The sequence below is a fragment of the Polypterus senegalus genome, chromosome 10 (assembly GCF_016835505.1).
Source record: "Polypterus senegalus isolate Bchr_013 chromosome 10, ASM1683550v1, whole genome shotgun sequence".
Lineage (NCBI taxonomy): Eukaryota > Metazoa > Chordata > Cladistia > Polypteriformes > Polypteridae > Polypterus > Polypterus senegalus.
In genome coordinates this window covers 176,059,688-176,084,345 of record NC_053163.1, presented here as the reverse complement: position 1 = coordinate 176,084,345, position 24,658 = coordinate 176,059,688, and the positions used below count along the sequence as shown (strand labels likewise).

The 24,658-nt window shown below is 35.8% G+C and overlaps 1 protein-coding gene across 2 annotated transcripts in view; it reads left to right on the top strand.

The window, feature by feature from the left end:
- The window catches only part of LOC120538349 (DEP domain-containing protein 1A-like), a 42,030-nt gene that overhangs the window by 6,515 nt on the left and 10,857 nt on the right, over positions 1–24,658 (top strand). Inside the window, exons 2-8 of one of the 2 annotated variants that reach the window (XM_039767817.1) lie at positions 6,066–6,331; positions 9,913–10,066; positions 12,552–12,670; positions 12,756–12,886; positions 13,644–13,691; positions 19,864–20,001; positions 21,375–22,325. In XM_039767817.1, the coding sequence (XP_039623751.1) occupies positions 6,066–6,331; positions 9,913–10,066; positions 12,552–12,670; positions 12,756–12,886; positions 13,644–13,691; positions 19,864–20,001; positions 21,375–22,325 (1,807 nt within the window). The remainder of the gene's footprint in view (positions 1–6,065; positions 6,332–9,912; positions 10,067–12,551; positions 12,671–12,755; positions 12,887–13,643; positions 13,692–19,863; positions 20,002–21,374; positions 22,326–24,658) is intronic. The other variant, XM_039767818.1, reaches the window with a different exon arrangement.

Below are 24,658 nucleotides of genomic sequence, written 5' to 3'. Positions count from 1 at the left end.
TTTAATAAACACTTTGAACCCAACAGACCGGTTTTCAGGCCAGCTGCTGAGCAATGTATAGCTGTCAGGGAGGTATAACGGTCCACCGATCTATCCTCATATCCCTGCTGGTCTGAATAACGGTCTGTGCGCCATGCGCTGCGCTACAGTTACTCCCTTCTACGCTCTAAATCTTGCAGTCCGCCGATTCACGAAAGGTTGCTACACCTCTCTGCCGGCATAACCCAACTGGACGGAATACCAGCCTTCGCTATGTCACTACGCACATAATATACCGCCGATGTCTCACGCAAGGGTTGTGATATTTTTTTTTGTTTAAGCTGCAGCTCAGCCTTGTTTTTTCTCATATGTTTCAAAAAGGAAGCGCGAATGATTTCAAGATTACTTTATCCTGGGATCAACTCAAAACAATAGTTGCGTAGTGTGCGCAGAGAAGAACAAGCAGGCAAAGCGTGTTTTTGCTCTTCGGCTGCTTGGGAGGTTTCTTTCCTTCCTGAGCTCACCATAGGACATCTGTGTTAAGGTGTGTCGGGTGTACCGCCCCAGTCAAACAGCTTACCTGTCACTGTCCCCACCGCAAGGAAGTTCGAGCTCTTGATGCTAGAAGTGAGTACCCCGCGCGGAAGGTGAGACGCGGGGCAATTGATCGTAAGGCAGTGAAAATCCTGTGAAGGGTTGTTGTGCAGGGCTATAACTGTTCTGAAGCGTATCAAATTGCCGGTTTTTGCATTAGTACCGTATAATGGACGGTAGAAAATGATGAAAACCTCGACTCTGTGCAGTGACACTGCTTGTTCAATCTGCTGTAACATTGTGACTTATCATTTTACCATTAATGTGAAGTGACTATTAATTTTTTTAGCTGAGTTGTTTGTCATAGTGAAATTACCTGTTGTCGCCAACATTATACACAAAAAGTGCACTTTATATTGTTTTGAAATGTTTCTTATGTTCAATTACCAGATTTGAATAAATGCTATTTTGGTAAATTTAACTTGGCTATGATTTTCCCCCTTTTTTTTTTTTTTTTTTGTAATAGTCACCATTAATGAAAATAAACAAAAATGATTTAATGCAGACATATGTTTCAGCCTGCAGGGACTATTAAAATCATCATATTAGTATGATTTTATAAATCAAAGGGTTAAATCAAGCATTTGTGAAGTGCTTTAGTGGAGATTTCAAAATACTGAATAATATATAATGCATCATGAAATAGCAAATATTGCAAAATGTATTTGGTGGCTGTGTATACCCAGCCCTAATTTGAACACACAACCTCTAAAGTTTTAAGCACTGCACTGCACTGCATTGCTTCCTACGCTGCATCAACCATATACTATATCTTTCTAATTATTTTGAAATGTAGAAAATTTTCAATTTTTAAAAGAAAAATTAAGAAATGTTTGTTAACTACTGCAATGCAGAGGCATGTTCCATTGAAAAGACCATTGCATGCATAAGTTAGTTCTGTATTGTTGTCTGACTGCAGGGTGGTTTATGTATCTGGATGTCTTGTGAATGTGTTTTGTTCTCCTGTGCTCATTCATCCACTGGACTCCTAAAGTTTTCTGACCCTTTTGTATCTTGTCTCCATTTAATTGAAATGAATGGATGATCTGCTTGTTACATGCCCTACAAGGAAAATTAGCCCCCATACACTGGGTGAGAGCTGGGTGTATGTGCGATGGCATATCCTGCACAGGTGAGGAGAGGTTTTATATATTTCAGCTGTCAGAAGATAAGACAGGGAGACCATTAAATTTTACGGTTGGTTCAAGTATTTATTGTCCTAACGCTGTATTACTCCATTTGGATTACACTGATGAGGCCAAATTATCAAAATAATATTTAGATATAAACAAACTTATTCTGCCACCTTACACCTAAATTAAAGAAAAAAAATATATAAAGGAGCACTTGCCATTCAGTGTACAAATATTTTGATACATTGGGAGTTTTCACATCACAGCTTTGCAGCATTGTTAGACCTCTCTTATTAATAGGTTACTTTGCAGAAAAACAAAGGCCTACCTTATTCAGATCAGGTGAGGATTCACTCTGGAAGTTAAAGTTGCTTCTGTCTGATGTTTGCCTTGCAGCTAATTTCAGGTTATTAATTAATTAGTTGACAAGAGACACACACCTACACGGTAGTCATTGCAAAAAGGCATACAACGCAGCATCTAAATCACTTGGAGCAGCAGGCATGTCCCTTGTGATGTGATCTTCCTGTGCTATACTGTTTTCAACCTACAGCATGCTATCAACTAAAGAGCAGAACATTAGAACAGTAGTTTCACAAATATTGGAATATGTGGAGCCCCCAGAGCTGTGTGCAGATGTACAGTTTCTGCCAAAGGTGGTGCACAGTAACTTAGAAAGACAGGGTTACTTGCCATCTCCTTTAGGAATTGATTCAAAGGGCCCTGAAATGGGAGGAGCCATGTATGAAAAGTGTTGTCATTTCTACATAGTACAACCAAAATCTATGCAAATACACTTAAATTGAAGTCTGCAATGTGCACTTTAATCACGACTGAATTGTTTGATCTGTAATTTTAAACTGTGGAGTGGAGGGGTAAATCAAGGAAAAATGTATCTTTGTCCCAAGCATTGTGGAGGGCACTGTATATGAAGGGGGTGTTGTGCATTGCATTGTGGACAGGTTCTTTCTCCTGTGAAAGTGTACTTTGAAATCATTCCAACTAAATTAACATAGAGGTTGCTATCAATCAGCAGCTTTGTTGAGGCAGTAACCAGCTGTCAACCCAATCTATTCTATAATATTTCAGTAATTATTTACCACTCTGTTACTGATTTTCTGATAATAAAATAGGTCATTATGATAGCAATTGACGAGTAGAATTCATAATTAAATGCAATATTTGAGGGTTCCTCTAGAGTGCTTTTTATTTTTATTATTATACATGATTTGACTCAAACTAATCTGCACATCATCTCATAACAGACTTAAATTCTGATTTTGGTATTTTTCTGTCCAGCCATTTAACTGTAGACCATCTTCAAGAAACTGTGGCACACACCCATAATTGAGATATCAATGTTTTCAGCATCAGGGGACCGTAAAACGTTGATATCCATGAAAAACCAGAGATCGGAATTTTTGTGAATCTAAAGCGTTTGCTCTTTTCCCCCATAGACGACAGGTTATGGAGGGGTAAGAGGACGCAAGGCAAAAATAATTTTTTACACACTGCCTGATGTTGCTGCCTAATAATATGAATCTGGGGTTCATCAAAGCAATGTGAATAATTTCTTCAGTTTCGTGAAACAGTGTGGATCATTAATTCACAAATACTTTTTATTATTACATATAAATAATTATAATACACACACACACGTGACTGAGCGTTTGCTACCCGTGGTCTTATTTGATATTGGTTGTAAGTAGGGCATGTCTTGCAAGAATCTCATGTTCTGTGTCCCCGCGAGCCGCTCCGTGGCCAATCTCTTTCGTCTCGCGGGTCTTAAGTGTCTTCCGTGATCTTCATGTGAAGATCACGTCTCGTCTCCCTAGTCTTTCTCTCCCAGGATTTTTTTTTTAATAGAGAGATATATTATATATTTGATGTAACCACAAAGGGACAGTATTGAGCCCTACACCACAGACACAATAGCACCCAGCACAACTTTAATCTCAAATGAATTATTTAATATGACAATAAGCAGACTTTCAAATGAGCATCCACCAGATCAAGACAAGATCGGTCTTATAGCAGTGGTCCTCTGGGGCACTTCCCAACTGTAAGGAAGCTAGGACAGTCTTCCACCAGCACCACCCACTTGCAGCACCCAAGGACATGGCTGCTCTTCTGCACTGCACCTCACATTCATCCCTGTGGGAGTTCTAACTGGGACCAGCCTAGAGAGACAATGCCTCATACAGTGTGAGGGAATGAACTGCCTCTGGCATCCATGTTTGCCCAGTTCATTCATTCTCTTCTCACCCTGATTGAGATAAGGACCGCCACCCAGGTTTGCAGTTCCTTTCGAGCTGTCCTTCCATTGTGGCCACCGACCCAGTTGGAATGCCAGTCTAATTGCCTTGGAATCTACAGTGTATAAGTGTGTGTGAGACAGATAGATATCCATCGGTATAACAAATGTTGAGCATGTGATAACTAAAACAAATATGGTAATATGCCACTTTTTTGTAACCCCCATGTACATGTAGAAGTGAGCTATTCAGGAAATCGCATAATTTGTTTGTTTTTCAGCCGTATAACTGGGGGCAGTTGCTCAAATTGGTTTATTTACTGACTTGTTCATCACTCAGTACTCTGTTACTGCCGCTACTTCTTTTTAATTTCCCTCCTCGTCCCCATATTTTTTTTGCCATCTCTCTATTTACACATTTTCATTTGCAGTCTCCCAGAGCACTTGTATGTTTGGATTAAACAGAATTTAAAATGAAATGCAGCAGTTTCTCCATATCTTCAACTCAAAAATGTCTTGGTTACTATCTGTAAAAGGATATTATTATTTGTGAACGGATACTATTTGTAATGAGCTGGTGAGCAATGCAAAGAAGCTAGCTAGTTTTGAACCCAGGATTCTGAATCTGTTATTCAGTATATTGGTACACACAACAGTGCCATAGTGTTCCAAATTGTACTTTTTTTTTTTCTTTCTAATATTCTCTTCATATTGTTTTCAGTACCGTTCAGCGTTTATACATACCTAGATTTCATGCACACTATGATCAATCATTTCACAAATAGCCTTCTTTCATATAAAACTTGATCGTAATTAATGAAGACATTATCTGATTTTGTCTGAATATCTAAAAACATGTTTTTTTTGTTTTTTTTTTTGTTAGTTGTACAATTTTATATCTTTCAGAAATGTCCATCTGAACTTGTCAACTCTTAAACAATTTATACCGGGGATTCTCAAACTTGGTCCTATGGACATATTAAAGCTTTAGATTTTTGTTCCAACCAGCTTCAAGTTTTAATTGGAATTCGGGGCTAATTAAGTGAACTGTTATTTCCCAGATTTTGTATTTTGGGAACAATATAGAACTTAGAAAACTAAGTTTGGTAAGATTTTTTTTTTTTTTATTAAAATGTAGTAACATTTCTTTAGCAATATTATCATCTTAATTTTCATTCTACTTTTCCAGGTGTTCTAATTGTTTAATCCATTATTGACTAGTTAGTGGGTCTGACGGTAAAGTATTTTCAGCCTTTCATGATTTTGTTGTATTTGTGTGTGTGTGTCTACTCAGCTCATTTTTAATTGTCATCATTAAGATACAATGAATGGTGCAAACTGCACAGAGAAAGGGCAACATATAATCTACCAAAGAGAGATAATTTCAATCTATAGTAAAAATAGAAATATTTCAAAATGTTTATAAATTTAAAAATCATGCTGCTGTGGTTTCCTGAATGTAGAATAAGAGAAACGGTTGTTATCACTGACCATGAATCTAGCTGAAACAAAAACCTGAAGCCACAGTGGGCCTCCAGGACCGAGTTTCAGAACCGTTGATTCAACAGCAATTCAAATTTAGAAATGTTTGGCCGGCTATGGCTTCTTTATTGCTCAAACCTGGCAGAGTATTTTGAGTATGCTCATATCTTTAAAATTAATGTATGTTTCCTTGCCAGTTTACAGGAAGCAATGTTATATAGTGACAATCATCCATCCATCCATCCATCTCCTGCGCTTCCAAAACAAACAGACCAATGTTATATGTAAACCATATTTCCCATCTCTCCCTGCAGTTGTGGCTTTTATTATGGATTTTTTTACTTATAGTGACTGACTTGCCTGCTGCTGACTCTACCCAACCCAAAAAAAAACCTGTGTGACTCCATATTGAAAGTCGATACTTTGTAATGCACTGAGATTAATTTTCCATAGGAGATAAAGTGATAATATTTACCCCTCCAGCTATGCTGACTTTGCCCAAAATACTAAGCTTATTTATTGCTAAATCAATATGGCATTGTAGTTGGAACTACAGTTGTGAATAGCAGTGTTTTTTTTTTTTCTGTCTTTTTGTTTTCTAACATTAATACTTTTTATAACAGTGGAATGAAGTTACCAAGCTTTTCCGGGCTGGCATGCCCTTGAAGAACCACAGACACAATTTCCGAAGATACGGCAACTGTTTCACTGCTTCAGCAGCTGTAGACTGGTTGCATGAACTGCTGAAAAACAACAGCAATTTTGGGCCCGATGTTACCAGGCAGCAAACAATCCAGCTTTTAAGGAAGTTCCTAAAGAATCACATCATTGAAGATATTAAAGGAAAGTGGGGCACTGAAAATCTTGAGGATAACAGTCAGCTATACAGGTATGTTCAAATCTTCCTTGTTTTGTTATGTTTAGTAGGTGGTGCTCTGGAAATTTTGGGTAAAAAAAAAATGTAAGTATCAACTATTCAAATCTGTATTTCGGTTTGGTAAATTTTTCATTATTTCAGAGTTTTTTTTTTGTTCCCCCCCCCATGCTAAAATCTGTCATTGTTATATAATGTAGTTTGTCTTTTGTAATTTGTTTTCTGTATGCAATTATAAAGATCACTTTAAAAAAAATACACTTATAGCCATTAAATTTATTTTTGTATAAATAGAATTCTGCGAGTATATTTATTTACACACTACTTCTAGAGCACAATACTTTAAAATGAGTTCATCAAGAACACAGGGACACAGTCGGAAACTTGTTAAGGGTAAATTTTGCACAAACCTTAGGTAGTTTTTCTTTACACAGAGAACCACACATGGAATAAGTGACCAAGTAATGTGGTAGACTGTAGAACTTTAGGGACTTTCAAAACTCTTTTGATGTTATTTTAGAAGAATTAAGTGGATAAGACCAGCGAGCTTTGTTGGCTGAATGTCCTGTTCTTGTCTTGATTGTTCTTAAAGTGCTTGACTATAGTGCCAGAAATGACTGAATTCTATTTTTCATTTAGGCTTCAATCACCTAGGTAATTCTAAAAAGAGTAACACATAATTTCAATGCTAACACAGTATAGACCAAAGGATGAGACAGATTGTGTATTTTGATGCAATGTAGTCCAAACTAAGTGAATGTAAATGGATGGAAATGTTCTGTTTTGATCAGTCAGTAATTCATGATCCACTATTGTTACTTATTTTTACTTATGGAAGTAAAGGAAAAGCATTTGAGCCCATCTCCCTGAAATCAATCACAGCACATAAACAGTTTGACAGTTTCTTTAATTACTGGTTTTAATCAATCTAAAATTAACATCCCCTTGGTTAGTTTGTGTTTTGCTGTTACTGTGGTAATTTCCAAAAGTTATAATCTGATCTTTTTTTCTGTTTTGTTTTTTCTTTCTTCTGAAGAACTACTACATAGCTTTTATATTCCAAATAGAATACTTTCACTACTTGTAACGAATAGATGCTGAGAAATTATTGATAACATATTATGTTGATTAGTTTAAACAGAGAATCTTATTTGAAAAACTGTAAGGGGTACCAAGTAGAAGTACATGCATTACAATTTAGGTGGTACTGTCACACAAACATCAGTGTATCATGGACATGCTTACTACAGCATTGAGGAGACACCGCTGGTGCTGACTGTGGTGTATTATGTTGCCATGAAAGGAAATTTAGTAGAAAATTAGGAAGTAGTTGTGTTACCTAAAGCATACGTGTACTTCCTCTTACTCTAAAATCCAACTATTCATCATTTTCTTTAGAACTTGCTTATTCTGGCAATGATAATGGGAAACCATAGTCTCCAGAGTCTGTCTCTAATAGCAGTGGGGGTGAGGGGTTTATAAGGTTTTCATTTAAACAAACAGGTTAAATGCATTTTAATTCAAATTATTTTTCTTGTTTCTCAATTCAAATTAACTTTAAATGTCTAAGCAGCGCATAACACTGTACTACCTACAGTAGCCTATTGAATATGCAAAAGTATAAGGACCTTTTTTCATTTAAACAAATGGTGCAAATTTATATTTGAACAAATACAATATAAATAAAAATTAATCATAACAGACATCCATTTAGACACGTGATGAAGATTCCATGCCAGGAAACGATTTATTTACTTGTTCAGGCTTTAATGCAGTGGCTTTATTCTCAGCCATACTCGCCAGGTGCTAAAGGGACAGGTGTACATGAATTATTTATTATTATTATTTTTTATTAAGAGTGGGCCTCCTATTGTGTTGTTCCCAGTACCTGTAAATATTTCTCAAGTTGCTTGCTTATGAGTTTGGTATGTATGTATGTATGTATATATTTTATTATTATTATTATTATTGTGAAAAGCATGCCCCCGAAAACACAGAAAGAAACCAGAATGTCTAAATTGTACACATTTTATTTATTCCACAATACCAAAATGCCAACACTCTCAGTCTCTTTCTCTTTCTTTTCTCTGTAACCTCCTCTCCTCTCCTTACAAGCTTCGTCTCCTTCCTCCCAACTCTGGCTCAGCTTCTGGAGGGAGGTAGCTCCTTTTATAATGACCTGGATGTGCTCCAGGTGCTCCGTCTGATGTCACTTCCTGGTGTGTCGGAAGTGTAAGGAGAGCACCTCGAAGCACTCCGGGTGCCCCTGGGATTTCTTCTGGCAGCACTTCCAGGCGCCCCCCAGCGGTGATTCTGTTGTTATACAGGGTTGAGCTTCGTAGCTCCATGACCCCCATGCATTCCAGAGAGGTCGCCCTCATGTGCTCCAGGGTAAGTATTGTCCCATTTCTGGTTACATATAGTGAAGAGGGGGGCTAAACGCACCCCTAGAAGACGCGGATGCTCCTCCGAAACTCCCTCTTAAACGGCAATACAATGGGAAACAAATTAGTTTGGTTTTTTTTTTACCTCCTCTTTGCTGGATTAGCTATGCTGCTTAAGCTGCCATGCCACGTGATCTGCTTCTTGCGCGGCGCTTAGAACATTTTAAAAGCCTGTACAACAGCTGTCCTTTTGTCTTATTGCCTTGTCTCACTTCTTCCCAGACATCCTCTGCTTTATGCTTTTATTATGCCGTTTACGAATAGTTTGTTTTTTGTAAACCCTGAATGAATTGTGCAATGTGTATCCCAAGCGTGCTTATATGTATGTGTATGTATATCTCTCTCTATATAGAAATATAGCTCTATAGATATAGATACTGAGAAGCTACCCAATCGGAGCACGTATTATGTATTACATAAAACTCCTCAATGATATACGATATGCTTCCCGCACGGTTCTTCGCATACTTAAAAGCCCGAACAGCCCTATTGATTTTTGATTGTTTGCTTTTCTTTCTCTCTCTCTCTGACATTCTCTGCTCCTGACGCGCACTCCTTTGAAGAGGAAGATATGTTTGCATTCTTTTAATTGTGAGACAGAACTGTCATCTCTGTCTTGTCATGGAGCACAGTTTAAAATTTTGAAAAAGAGACAAATGTTTGTTTGCAGTGTTTTAAAAGTCCCTGTCTCTACAACCTCCTGTGTTTCTCTGCAAATCTGTGACCCAAGCGTGACAATATAAAAATAACAATATAAACGTATTGGTTTTTACTTCGCGGATTTTCACCTTTTGCAGAGGGTTCTGGAACACAACCCCCACGATCGAGGAGGGCTCTCTGTAAACTATACATATTTAATATTCAATTCATCCCACTTATTTTTTTTTTATATGAAATTTAATTGTCACCAGTTTACAATAATATGGAATGTTTAACTGCTGCATATAATGAACTAATGTAATTTATTGTATTCTTTTTCTGTTAAATATGTAAATCTTGTGGGGGTTTTTTTATGCCTAGGTTTAGTTCATCACTCTTTTGAATTTTACTGCTTAACTTTTTTGCAGCTTAATATTACTTAAAATTATGTAAATATGTGCTGTTAAGGTGTGAAATTTATTTTTCATATATAATAATATAAAATTTCAACAGGTTTCCTTCAACATCTCCCCTTAAAACCCTTCCAAACTCTCCTTCAAATGTAAAAAAGAGAAGTCAATATGGATCGATTAAGGATAAAGATGGATTCCTTAGAATTTCTCAGCTGTACAAAAGAAACTCTAAGAAATTTGAAAATGAACAACAGGTAGGTCCCAAACCTTACTTCTAAACTATGATAATATTTGTTTAATGTTTTTCATTATTTCTTCACAAACATGGTGTAAATGCATTTGCCCTGAGAAATTCTGTTCTCAAGGCAAGCATTTTCTATAAAATAAAAAAAAAACAAAAAAAAACCTTGCCCTTACTGGTTCTTTACAATAGAGGCTAATGGAGCTTGTGGCATCACTGGAAAATAAAACCTGAAATCTATTTCTGAGCTTAACCCATCCAATCTCATCCTTTTTTCTTTTTCTTTTTTTTTTTTTTTCTTTAACTTTAAATGATAAGCATGATTACGTAAATTGCTGCTACAATTTTAATTTCCAGATACGACTTAATGTGGTAGTGTAGTGCTATAAGCCAATATCATGTGTAGTTTTTACTCAGGCTTTTATCAAGTATTATTGTGTTCTCTGAATTGATGTGCCTAGTTACTCAAAGTGCAGTTTTATTATGGCACCAATACTGTAAAAATGTTGGCACCATTACAGTTTTAGCATTTTAGTATAGACTTGGTACTGAAAAATCCATTCTGAAAAATTGTTTCCCCCAATTCACTGGAGTCTTCAATTGCAGGTTTTTTTTTTTTTCCAGAAGTATGAATTTCACAATATATGAATATTACGCTAATAATTTTATTTTTCCATGGACATTTTTCACATTGTTTGCTATCATACTGCTCTGGTCACCACTAGATTGTTGTATATCATACTCTTTAACTTCTTTTTTTTTTTTTAATTTATTAAAAGCATATAACATTACATACAATCAAGTCAAACTTAACAAAACCAAATAAAATTCAAATCAATCCCCACCCATGAGAAAGAGAGGAAGGCCAACAGCCAAAGTAAAACTATTGAGATCAGTAAAGAGAGAAACAAGTCTCTCTACACAACCCACAAATATAAATGCTTATTCTAAGATACAGTAATATTGATTAGGTCAACAGCTCCTCTAATTGAGAATTAGATTTTTTTCCAATTTCAAATAGTATATAACACCACTTACTCGCCAACTTTAAAGAGGTGGGATAGGAGTTTTTAAACTCATTTTGCATGAAAATATAAGATTTATTTTTTTATCTCACCCATCATTGCAAATTACATGGGGTAAGTAATAAAAAAGTATATTTTGGTAGGAGTTTTCCTTTTTAATACTTCAGACAGCAGCCCTTTTTTATCCACTCTCACACTTTATTTCAAACCTCAAGGGAAAAGAATGAAAAACTGGGAAAACTTCATTTCACAACAAACACAGCGTTGGCTCTTCACAACAGAGTGTGCTCTTTCTAGGTGCAAGGGCTCAGCAGAAGTCAGTAATGTCCTTTGATTAGGTAATCTCCTGCAGTTTTTAATTTTTTTTTCCCCCCCTGATCAAACTGCAACATCCTAAAAGAAATAAACCTATCAAGATGAGTTCTTTTCATGAAAATATCCATAAGAGCCCATCTGAGAAATGAGGAGGATGCCTTAAAGTTTTGTTTATTGTAAGAAGCATAAGGTCAAAACATTTTTAGTACCGTTTCATTGGTTTTCAGTGATAACATTGAACACGGTTAAGCTTTCTAGAGGCAAAATATTTACCCTGTTGGTCACAAAATTGTTAAAATGCGTGGCAGTTCTCTGTATTCTATCCCATCTTCACACCTTGAGTTTAAACTTTATTAACCATCACCATAGGTAAAATGTACACTTTTTTGCATATCAGTTTCTTTGTGGCATTAAAGAACCCAAGTTATTTTGAGATCTCCTGATACCACAACGACAATTATTAAAGTTACATTTTTGTTTTGATTTTACATTCATAAATGGGTAGTGGAGGCTACAAACGTTTTATCCCATCTCCGTATTTACATTGCCCACTTTCCACAGTTGTTCATCCTAAGTGGCTATAGTCAACAAGATAACAAAGTTAATCAAGTGAACAATTTAATAAATCTCACAGAACTCGCAATGATGTGAAGTGTAATTTACAGTCCAAAGGTAGAGAAGTCTGTAGGTATAGTAAACTTATCTCCAAATGCATGCAAGTACTGTAATTGTTGGTTATCTGTCTAGACCCACATTGCACTTTGTTTCAAGGATGAAGGGAGGAACCTCAATGTAATGCTTGGCTGTGGCCAGCCATTGAATTTGTTGTGCTGTTGATAAGCGTTTTGAGGCCCACTATATATGTACCATTATGTACCATATTTAAGTTGTTTAGTTGTGCTTTTGTCAAAATTTAGCAATTCAATAGCTAAAGAGATTTCTGGACTAAGTAACAAGAATTGTTTTCATTTATATATATATATAATTTTTATTTACATTTGCTAAGGGAAATTGTTTATTGCTTAAGATTTAATACCTTTTGTTCAATGTCATTTAGAAATTTTACAGTCTAAAGTTTAAAGTACCATTTACTTTACAATCTTAATATATACATAGCACAATGAAAGTTATACCCAACAGGTTATATTTTACTTTCAGGAAAATGTTCAGCCAGGTGAGCAAGAAGATGTGAAAATGCTTGAAACTGAACATGTACATAGCAGAGACGTAACACAAGAAGACATAGATGAAATCTGGCGAAACATCACTCTGGTGCAGTAAGTTGTGTTTTAAAAAGCTAGTGAAAGGTTTGGGTTTTCCAAGAATTCATTTGGTTTATTAATGTGGATTTTTCTTTTTAAGTTTGCAGAAGACACTTGGCCTTCCATCACTTGTGCAGCTTTTGGATCCTGCATTTGTTAATCCTCATCATATAATATATAACATGACTAATGTTAACAAACATGGTGTTGTAACATTGCAAGATAAATCTGGTAAGTATAGGTTTTGATTTAGTGTGCAGTGTTTGTGTACTGTATAATTACAGTTTTCTACTCTCAAACCATTGTAGACTAGGTTGCATTGCTGAGGTAAGGTTTAGCACAGCTTCTTGAAACTATTGTTTTGAAAGCAAAAAAAACTTCCATGTATTCTTGAGGCAAATCAAAAATTATGTGCATCATTCTAAGATTAAGAGAACACATCACTGTCAGCATTCATTCTTATGTAAATATGACTTTTGTTTGTTTTGTTTTAGTTTATTTATTTATATCCCCTGGTTAAGACATTCCAGAGGGGAAACTGTGCCTTGAACACAGTAAGTGAAGTGTTGAGCACCTGTATGCACATTTACTTCTTTATAAGCATCTAAAAATATCTGAGATCAACAAGTCTGCCTGTTCTTTTATAAATGGAAACAAGCACACGATTTTCAGTAAATGCATTATGGCCTGCAGTTAATCTACTTTGAACTACCTGTTGATTTGTGTTCAATTCAGGAGAACTTTGCCTTTTTTAGAAGGAAAAAAGTTGTTCCTATGAGCAGTATTACCTTTTAGGAATGCTGTCTCTTACCAGTTTGTAGTGACTTGGGTACAGTGTGGTGTGCGTGTGTGTCTTCACTTTGAATATATCCTTAACTTTTCATAACTTTTTTTGTTTTAAATGATTTACACTGCTATCTAATTTCATCTGTGTGTGTGTGGTTTCTTTTATTCCCTTTGTTGTTAAAATGCTTTCTCCTCTCTTCAGATGACCTCCCTCACTGGGTACTCTCTGCTATGAAGTGTTTGGCAAACTGTAAGTAACACTGTTGGCATTTTAAAAGTTACATTCTTGTGACTGTCTATTTTCTCTTGTTTAGGCAAACCACTTATTCAAATTGGTTTGAATAAATATGTGGGGGTTTCTCCTTGAATATTGGGGGTTTGATAGGGATCCATTCTTTTAAGTAAATAAATAATAGTAGCAATAAAAATGCTTAGAATTACTTTACATCAAAAAAAGTAAAGTAAGACCTTTACGTTAATCACCATGAGCACCAAAATACCAGTGAGTGCATGACACACAAGTGGACAACTGCAGTTCAACTCTTAGATGAGTTTTTATTGGTCTATAGTATGCTACAAAGAGTTAAGACTTAGATTAAATATTCAGCACAAACTGGACAATGTAACAAATTCTTGTTTTATTGGGTGCATATGAACAGCATCTATTGTCATTGTGTGTCCATGTTAAATAACTCCGCTCGCAGTATACTGATTTTTGTTGATAGTTGGTATACCTATTAAGCACCAAGAATGTATTTTTGATTTTGCCAAAAGCTCCTTTTAAAACACGCTGGCAAATTTCCAAACTCATTTATCTTAAATCAGAAACACATAATAGGTGAGACCGTAATAATTGATTCATTTAATCTTTCAAATTTAACTTAAAAAAATTTGTTTCAACTTGTATATTCTGCTATTTTTCCCCGTCCAGTCACTGTTGCTAATTGTAAAACAGATCCCTATACAAGCTATTAATGCACCAGTAGACTTACCACGTAGAGGGGATCTTGCATTTTTGCCTAATTGGCTTGCACCAGATAAGATACATGTGGAATACCTCTATTCTGCATTTACACAACATTCAAAGCCGATATTATTTTTGTTCTGTACTTGTACATGCAGTTGCACTTAAATATTTTATTATTGTCTCTTTAAGTTTTAAAAATAAAAATTAAATGCTAAAAATCTTTCTAGGACTTCAATTAATTGTTTTGAATGTGTCAGAAGGTTATTCAATACATACGTTTTCTTGCACAACTTGTCATAAATTAATTGAAATGGGGAGAGAATTGTAATTCTTTGTTTGGAAACAAGGAGGGGGATCATGTTATTTCCTAAAGGTAGTGTCAAATGTAGGTCTCAAAATAACCTGGATCAAGATTTAACCAGAAGTCATGCCACATTTAAGGATCACAGTTGCTTAAACAAAGTCAAGATTATTGCCATGGGTACATACATGCAGAGATATTCTTACCTGCGAGTCCTCTCAGAACAGCTAACAAAAATAACAATACTAAAAAAAAAAAAAATGTATATGGAGAATGCAACATGTATATCTTGTAACCACAATTGGATGTCCCGAGCCCTAAACCACAAACACAACAACCCAGTACAACTTTAATCTCAAAAAAATTATTTTATTTGACATAAGTAACTTTCCAAATGAGCATCTGCCAGACCAACACAAAAACATATACAATTTATTCCTCCTTCCCTCCTCCCAGTAAGCTTTGCCCACTGCCTCCCAACTTAGACTCCCCAAGTGTATGCAACGAGCTTCTTTTAAGTTGGATGCGGTAAGTGCTTCCATTGTCCCAACAGTGGTCCTCTGAAGCACTTGTAGGTCAAATGGAAACCAGGGCAGTCTTTCCCCTAGCAGTGCCCTGTTACAGTATCCAAGGACCCCTGACTGGTCTGCTTGTATGCAACCCTGTGGGAGTCCTAACTGGGAACAGTCTGGAGGGACACTGCTACCTACTGTGTGGGGGAATGAACTGCTTCTTGCATCCATGTTTTCCCAGTTCTTTCATTACCTTCTCACCCCAATTGGGATAAAGACCTCCACGCATCCCTGCAGGGTTGTAGCTCCTTCCAAGCTGTCCTTGCATTATGGTCTCATGGCCCGGTAAGGAATCTCTCTCCATCCCAGTCGGGATGAATTCTTTTGATTGACTGTTCACCAAAATTATGACCTGTGGTTAGAAGCTGTCTCTGAATCAACTGGTGCAAGTGCTAATGTCCCTGTACTGACTGCCAGAAGGGAGGAATAAGAAAAACAGCTATGCAGGATGGCTAAGCTCTTTAATAATACTCTTAACCTATGTAAGGTATTAAGTTGAGGTGCTGGTGAACATTTTTGACAATAGACAATCACTCCAAGAAATGTAAAACTGCTAACTCTTTCAACATCCTATCGATGTCAACTTTTTTCAACTACATGTAGATGTCAGTGCGGTCTTCCACCTTATTTCTAAAGTCTATGACAAACTCCTTAGTTTTGCTAAAGTTAACGGTGAGGCTGTTGTCCTGGCACCACTGAGTTTGCAGATAGACCTCTTCTCTGTAAACTATCTCATCATTGTTGGTAATTTATACCAATGATGGTGGTGTCACCAGGAAATTTAATGAAGAAGTTAGAGCTATGTCTGGCCACACAGTTGGATGTAAAAAAAGAAGTACAGAAGGAAGCTCATCCTCCTATATTGTGAAGCGCCTAGTTTGAGAGTCAGTGTAGACAATTCTCGCATACTAAGGTGTGTAAAAAGTTCAAAATCAAGTTGCAGAGGGTGGCACGGAATCCTAAATTGAGGAGTTGGTTGGTCAGGTCTATTGCTACAGCAGTGTTAAATACTGATCTGTAGTCTATAAACAAAACTGTGGCATATCAGTGTTTATTATCCAGATGTCCCAGGATTGTATGATGCATCACAACGTAGACTGGTTGTGATGAAGCACAAACTGGAAGGGATTATGACTATATCCTGTTTAATGCTGCCGGTCTGTAGTCATTCCGACTGTTCTTTTAATTCTAAGCATATGTATTGCACGCCATTTTACATTTAATGTTACATGTGAATTATTTTGTTCATGTGAATTCTTGTTTTTGATCTTTATAATTTTGACTGTGATTAGTCAAAATTCTAATTAGAAATTATATGGAATTACATTTTCACTCATTTTGAGTTTGAATTGAATCATAAGTACAGCTACTGTGGAAGCAAAGCACAGTGTAAACCGTAAGTTTAAATTATGTTTATAGACTCACTGCCGCTGGAGTTTGTCATGCCTACGACGAATAGGATATTTGCGAGATACAAGTTTAATGAGAAGACGCGGGGTATAAACGAGACTTTGGATCACTTTGTACCAGAGTTAAAATTGCTGTAACGGAGTTTAAACTTGCTGGTGAAGGACTGTGCTTATGCAAACGAATAGGAAAGCAACGTGTAAAGCTTAACTTTAAATTAAGTTCATAGACACGCTGCCGCTGGCGTTTGTCATGCCTAAGACGAATACGATATTCACTATATACTAGTTTACTGAGAAGGATGCAGGGTATAAACGATACTTTTGATCACTTTGTAACGGAGTTAATATTGCTGGTGAAGGACTTTGCTTATGAAAACGAAGATGAGATGGTCAGAGATAGAATACTGTTTGGCACAAACTCGGCAAACGTGCTAGAGAAAATTTTAAGTGCCTGGTCTGAGCTAACATTAAATAATTGCTGGTGAAGGACTGTGCATATGCAAACGAATAGAAAGCAAATGATACATTATTTTTAAAATGTTTCCTTTTCTTTTTCATAACTTCTTGAAACACACTTCTCGGCTGCGAAGCACGGGTATTTTGCTAGTATATATGTATGTATGTTTGTGTGTGTGTATATCTATACTAATAAAAGGCAAAGCCCTCGCTGACTGACTGACTGACTCACTCATCACTAATTCTCCAACTTCCCGTGTAGGTAGAAGGCTGAAATTTGGCAGGCTCATTCCTTTCAGCTTACTTACAAAAGTTGGGCAGGTTTCATTTCGAAATTCTACGCGTAATGGTCATAACTGGAACCTATTTTTTCGTCCATATACTATAATAGACTTCTGCTCGATGGCCATTAAATAAAACCATGGACATCGCACGAGATGGCACAAGCAGAGCTGGGAACCTTCGATGCATGTACACCGAGCAGCTCACATGAACCGACACAGTACACAGACAAAAAGCAACCGTTCCAAAGAGTGCTGAACAAAAACCGAATTATACAATTGAGAAGGCAGCAAAAAAATATGAAGCGTGTGACACATACAAGCAAATTCATAAGTGCAGCTACTGCGGAAACAAACCACACGGTGGAAAAAGTCAATGTCCCGCTAAAGGAAGACAGTGTAACAAAAACCCGTGCATGCAGTGTGTCACGTCTCGGATAAAGAGGAAGACAAGCTGTTTATTGATGCAGTGAGAAATGAATCGATGAATGAAACCTGTTATCTTTACAAGGATTGACAAACACGGAATGTAACTTGAACACAACACATCCTACAAATACGAACCTGATTGAAAGAAATAATGATAATCAAATCCTCATAACACTCACAAAACAATTACTGTATATTGACAATCATGTTCCGTTATTTTTAAAATGTTCCCTTTTCTTTTTCATAACTTCTTTAACACACTACTTCTCCGCTATGAGGTATATATATATATATATATATATATATATATATATATGTGTATATATATGTGTGTATATATATATATATATGTGTGTGTATATATATATGTGTGTATATATATATATATATATATGTGTGTATATATATATATGTGTGTATATATATATATGTGTGTATATATATATGTGTGTATATATATATGTGTATATATATATATGTGTATATATATATGTGTGTGTGTGTGTGTTGTGATACTTAGCTGGATATATATATATACCCCGATCTACATACTCTCAAATAGACAAACCACACACAGTGGTGCAATGGAAGAGGCTTCGCCTCTAGCGTCAACGTCCGAGGTTCGATTCCCGAGAGGGTGTGCACTCCTGATGACCCCAAAATTAGGGCGAAACACGTGTCGTGTACTCTTTGCATTATTTCTATATACATAAATATATATACACACACGCACACCTACATATATATCCGCGCTTCCCGATTCATTTTACCCTCGCACCCCCTTGGTTTGAGACGTATGAAAAAATATGCGGTTAACGCAGAAAGACAGATCACCAATTGAAGCTTTATGAATAATGGATATTTTATTCGCCATCAATGATTGTTTTGGTAAAACCATACTCCGTGTAGTCATTACATGAACGGTAAAAAAGTAAGAGCGAGGGGAGGGTGACTTATTGAGGCACGCAGGCGAAAGCACAATAGCACGCAGGCTCGATATAGTGCGCGTCAACTCGATCTAAATTGGGCGATCACATTCGAAAAAATATATCTTTTCAAGTTCTATTTAGTCGACACAAATATCTTTGGTTGAAATGTGAAAAGGTGAATTTACTCTTTACATTTCTATGGTGAAGAAAAATTTATGCAATGATGCCTACATTTAACTTGCATTCCTAACAAAGATATTTCTGTCGACTAAATAAAAATTCCTTCTATTTAAAATTTAAATAGAACTTGAACAGATACGATAGTTCATAATATCCACGCAGACTTGCACGTAAGAGCGGGAGTCATCCATTTTAACAAACAGCGTTTTGCACTAATACGAAATAGCCTGCCCATTTAATTGTTTAGGAATGGATAAATAAATTAAGATTTTGTACAAATAATGTGTTTCATTTTTCTTCCTTGATGGATTCTGGCACCCCCATCTACAGTGACAGTGACAAAACAATTATATTGACAATCATGTTACATTATTTTCAAAATGTTTCCTTTTCTTTTTCATTACTACTTTAACACACTACTTCTCCGCTGCGAAGCGCGGATATTTTGCTAGTATGCATATATGTGTGGTTTTACTTTATTGCTGGTTTTGCTGAGATCAGCCCTTGTGATACTTAGCTGGATTAAATAGATTAATTGAATTGAAGATAGTTGATTTACAGAGCCTTGTCAGGTGTGGTTTGCATATATACTAAACCGCTCAAATTTTTTTACAGTTTCTGCTAATCTCTCGGTTTTACGGTGTTAATAATTTATTCTTAGAAAATAATCTTTCGCCAGTTCACTGGAATTGCTTGAATATAGTGTTTACAATGCAAAAAAGTTATAAATTGGTCAGTATATAATACATAGAAATATTTGTTGATTATTTTTGAAGCCAACATCCCCATTTTTTTCCATTTATTAATTAAAAATGTTTTTTTTACTTGCCTGGTCTGTCTCTTTGATGTGACAAAGCACTTTTAATTGTGTTGTTCTCTTACCTTATTTTCACTTAAGGGCCCAAATATGAATCAAGTGAACCTTCGTACCCAGGATTTGAAAGAGATGTTTTTAAATCTGTTTCAGACTATTTCCTGAATCTTACTGAACCTTTACTTACTTTTGAATTTTATGAACTATTTGTGAATATTCTAGGTATGTATTCATGTGTATATATATATATATATATATTATTAAAGTGTCTCTTATTTGTATTTAAACACTTATTTGGCAGAGGCTTCTTTTGTAATTCTGTTTTAAATTTTGTTACAAAGTTTGTGCTCTACTGATAGCTGACTTGCAAGATCACTGAATTAATTCATGTGCAAATTCGTTATCTGTCACAAACAGAGTATGGGTGCATTTTCAGAATTATAGTTTAGATTTTCGCATTAAGCTGTGCTGCCACAGATAAATGTGCCTCTTTTTGTGGCTATGTTGCTTAAATGAACAAAAATATAAATGAGAAATTGCAGTGCAGCTCAGTCTGGCTTGCCCGTTACCAAGCAAAACTGTTTTCTTTTAAGAAAATAGCACAAATTTTTGTTTGGATAAATGTCAGACCAAAAAAAATCAAATTTTCCTCCCATTGTGTATTCAAACCTAACATTTTTTACTTCCTACTTGAAATTTAATATACAAATATATTAAGTATTACATCTGCCACAAATCTGACCAAGCCTTTTATGCTGTCCAAGTCATTCAGTAATGTTTCAACAGATTCTAGATTCTGCCAATCCACCTAGGTTGGTATCATTAGTTTATCAAAGTGATCCTCTATCCAAAACACTTTAAGCCCTAATGCCATTGAATATATGGATTTGATTAAGCTGTTGTTATATACAGTATGTAGAAACCTATTCAATTTTTGCAAGCTAAAACCTTCAGTATTCAAACTGTATTTGAAGTGTTTTTTTTTTTTTTTACTTTAAGAGGCACTCCACTAATATATGGAGATTGTGTGCTTAAAATTACCTAAGGAGTAGGAGCTAGAATTGAAAAATAAATAAATCCTCAGGTTGGAATTCTACTGCACATTCCCTCTGTAAAAAGTCTCTTCTGTTGCTCTTATAATCAAAGTGAAATGTTAAAAATTTCTGACTTGTACTCAAAAAGCACTTTCTGATACCACTTACATTTAGAGTTTTTTTTTTTTTTTTTCTTCTTCCTTTCTTTAAATTATGTGAGCCTTTACCATAAAATGTGAATGAAATCCATCAGTCCGGGGCATTGTTTCCCCTCGGTGGCGCTTTTTAAGATTTAATGACTTCCTTGAAAAAGTTTTCAAAATGGACTAGAAAATGTAAAGTAATAAATGTTTTGACATTCATAAACTTGGCACTTCTATTGAGTTCTTTTGAAACTTTGTGTGACGCTTTTTACTTGTGCTGCTTTAACTAACTGTGAATATGTATGCTTCTGTTTTCATTTTAACTAACTGCTTCTTTTCCCACTTGCACCATTTCTGTCACAACCTTTCTAATAACTAATGTGTGTTTGGCTTATTTATTTCTTTTGTTTTTTGCTAGTGTTATGTGGCTACGTAATGACGCCAAAAATACGAAAAGGAAAGCGAAAAATTGAAGATGAGTCCTATTGTCATCAACCAGCCAAAACTGCACATTTAAATGAGATTAATCCATTTAAATCAACTGAATGTCTCCTATTGAGTTTAGCGTGCAAGGAATGTTTAGAAGAACCTCAGTCCCCACAAAATAAGGGGCTTGAAGAAAGCACCAGAGCAATCAAACGCGTTCTTCCAAAAGGTTCTGCAAAGGCACTGGATCATTTTGTTCTGGCCAGCAGAAGAGCAAGTAGTACTAATGATCTCAGGGGCAAACATCAGAGCTTATCACGTGTGAGGATGCTGTCAAAGTCTTGGTCTAATAGTTGTTCTTTAGAAGGTTTACTGGATGTTTCAAAAGAGGGAGCTTTCATTAGTAATTCACAAACAACATTTCAGTCTGAAGAAAGTTCATTGCCATGTTTGATTACAGCAATCAATAAGACTGTTGAAATGACATCATATAGAATTTATCCCAAGCAATCAAGTCAGAAATGCAACAATCAAGAAGATACTGCCATTGCTGCTCCATCAGAAATCAGTAGGCCTCCTACAAAATCTAATCGTTTTTGCCGCGACAATTCCTCGCCAGCATTGCAGTCTGGGAAACAACCAAAGATGAGCAGATCAGTCAGTGCTGGAAGCTGTGTTGGTTTTGGATACAAAGAAGAATATGGAAGTTATTCTAGTTTAAGCATTCCCATTGCCCCAGATGTAAATAAATCAAATTGCTCTTTGAACAAACTACAGAGAAGTCCAAGTAGAAGTAGTTTAATGGTTTCTAAGCCTCAGGAGTATACTCACTCTAATTGTCCAAACAGGCCCTGGAAAAGCACTTTGGAACTTAGCAAGAGTGCTACATCTGCAGCTGTGTTGCCTTTGCCCAATTTTGCACATCCTCATACTGCTGATGAAAGTAAGATTTATGTTGCATGCCTTGTTTTGTGCCATTTCTGAAATGCATTGTATTCAAGTACCATTCACATTTTAAAGGAAGCATTAGGAACAGTAGAAATTAACTTGCTCTCAATAACCAAGACTGCAAACGTGCATGTTTTTTTATGTCTTTTCTGCAGTAAAATGAAAAAATGGAATGATATTTGGCTCTCAAGCACTTTGTGACTGATGTTGTCTGTACTAACAACTTTTCCCTCTTAGTTTTGCATTTTTAAATTTAGGTTGCACATTAAAACTTGAATTACCAGAACATTCATAAGCTACAAAAAGAGTTAATGGGATCATGTTTATTCAAATTGGGTAATAAATAATTTATCCTAGCTGCTTTTTATTCTGTCTACTTACAACCGTAGGTATAAGACATAATATGTGTTGTTGTTCTTTCCAAACAAACTTGTGCATTAAACCAAAATAAACTCCGGGTCACTTCTAAAGCACATAGCAAGTAGTTTTTCTGACATGTGTGACCTTGATTAGATCTCGCAACAACTGTGCAGTGTAAAGGTGAGTTCTTAGGTAAGTGAGTAGCCTGCCAATACAAGAGCGCTCTTCTGTTTGTATACTAGTAAGATCAGTTTCAGGTTTTACAAATCAGTTTTACATTTATTTTTCAAAGAAAATTACATGCATGGAAATAAAGATAAAATGAAAAGTTTATAAAGGAGACTGCTAGTTTCCAGCAGCACACCTGCAGTCCATTAGTTGGTGTACACTTCTTGACATATGGTACTTTTGTAGAGAATATACGGCTGCAGACTCCTTCCATAGCATTCTACATCCTGCTCTATTTTCAGTAAGGTGCTTCATTTTAAGAATGAAGGAATTTCAGCAGCTCTCCTACTTTTAAACTGGTTTCCCCAACATTGCAACATTCAGAACAGAGAGACAGTGAGATTCAGGCCAGTATATACCATGCATGCAGTGTATAAAACTTAAGCATTACTCCACTGGCAAAGTAATGAAGCAGCACCATGTCACTGTAGCTGAGTTTATGTCACAACATCTTTTAACACTTTTATCATATACTGTAGTTTATAGCCAGAAATACTTTTACTGAAAATTCTCATTTGCTGTAATTTCCTCAGCTAAAATTGACACATTTGTTGACATTCTGTTTGTTGGTGATGATGGAGGTAATAACATGCATTGCAGTGCATTGCAAAAAGTATGAGGAATAATTTTAAGTTATTCATCTAACTTAAATATGTCAAGACTAAGTAGTTTTGGAAGTTGTGTGGAAGCAGCATTTTTCTTTAATTAAATGATGCTTCTTTTTTAAGCAAGTGTCTTTATTTTTTATTTATTTATTTTTTTTAGACTGCAAGCATTGTGTATTCCGGTACCTTCTGAGTTTATATGTAATTGGATTTTTCTGAGTGAGGTCTGTAAGCAAATGACAAAAGCATGTAAATTCAGTCCCCTTGGATCCCACACTCCCTTAAAGGACAGCTTATTATGAGCCTTGTGACACAGATGCTTTTAGGCCATCCAGGTTTCAGTGAGCCACAATGGTAGTTGACTGTATTACATTTCTGTAAAGTCTCCAATAATCCAAGTTTACGGGAGGCATCCACCTACACAGTGTATGAAGAATGTATCCAAACGGGCACCATCATAAACACTTATTCAACAGTAAGGTCTTAACCTAATTTTCGGACTTTGTACTAGATAGAACTTTATTTGTCCCCAACAGTAAATTTTGTTTTTTTACAGATGCTCTTTAAAGAAATAAATACATAAATCTTTATATACCCTGTATAAATTATAAATTTATATATATATATATATATATATATATATATATATATATATATATATATATATAAATTTAAAATCCAGTGTCTGTCTGTCTGCTTTTCATGAGGTAACTACTTAACGGATTTAGATCAGGTTTGTTTTTCTGTAATTTGCTTGAACATTATAGTAGATTTTGTGACTTCTGTCATCGCACTAAGAATCATAGTCCGCTTGCAGGAGCAACGTATTTGCGCTAATCCGAGGCAGATGCTGCAGGCCACAGGGAGGGGGAACTGTAACGTCAGAAGTAGGGAGCTGGGCGGGGCCCTCCTCACTGTCCTGTTCCACTACTACACGGACAAGGCCATGGGGTACGGCTAGTAGGTTGATAAATAAATACATAAATATACATATACTCACACACTGTGGTCTGAACGCACTCCAGAGTGACTAAAAAGCTAGAAAATTAAAAAGACAAAACTTCTGGCTTGGTAGACTCAGTCACAGTGAGTTATTATGTACAGTGGGTACGGAAAGTATTCAGACCCCCTTCAA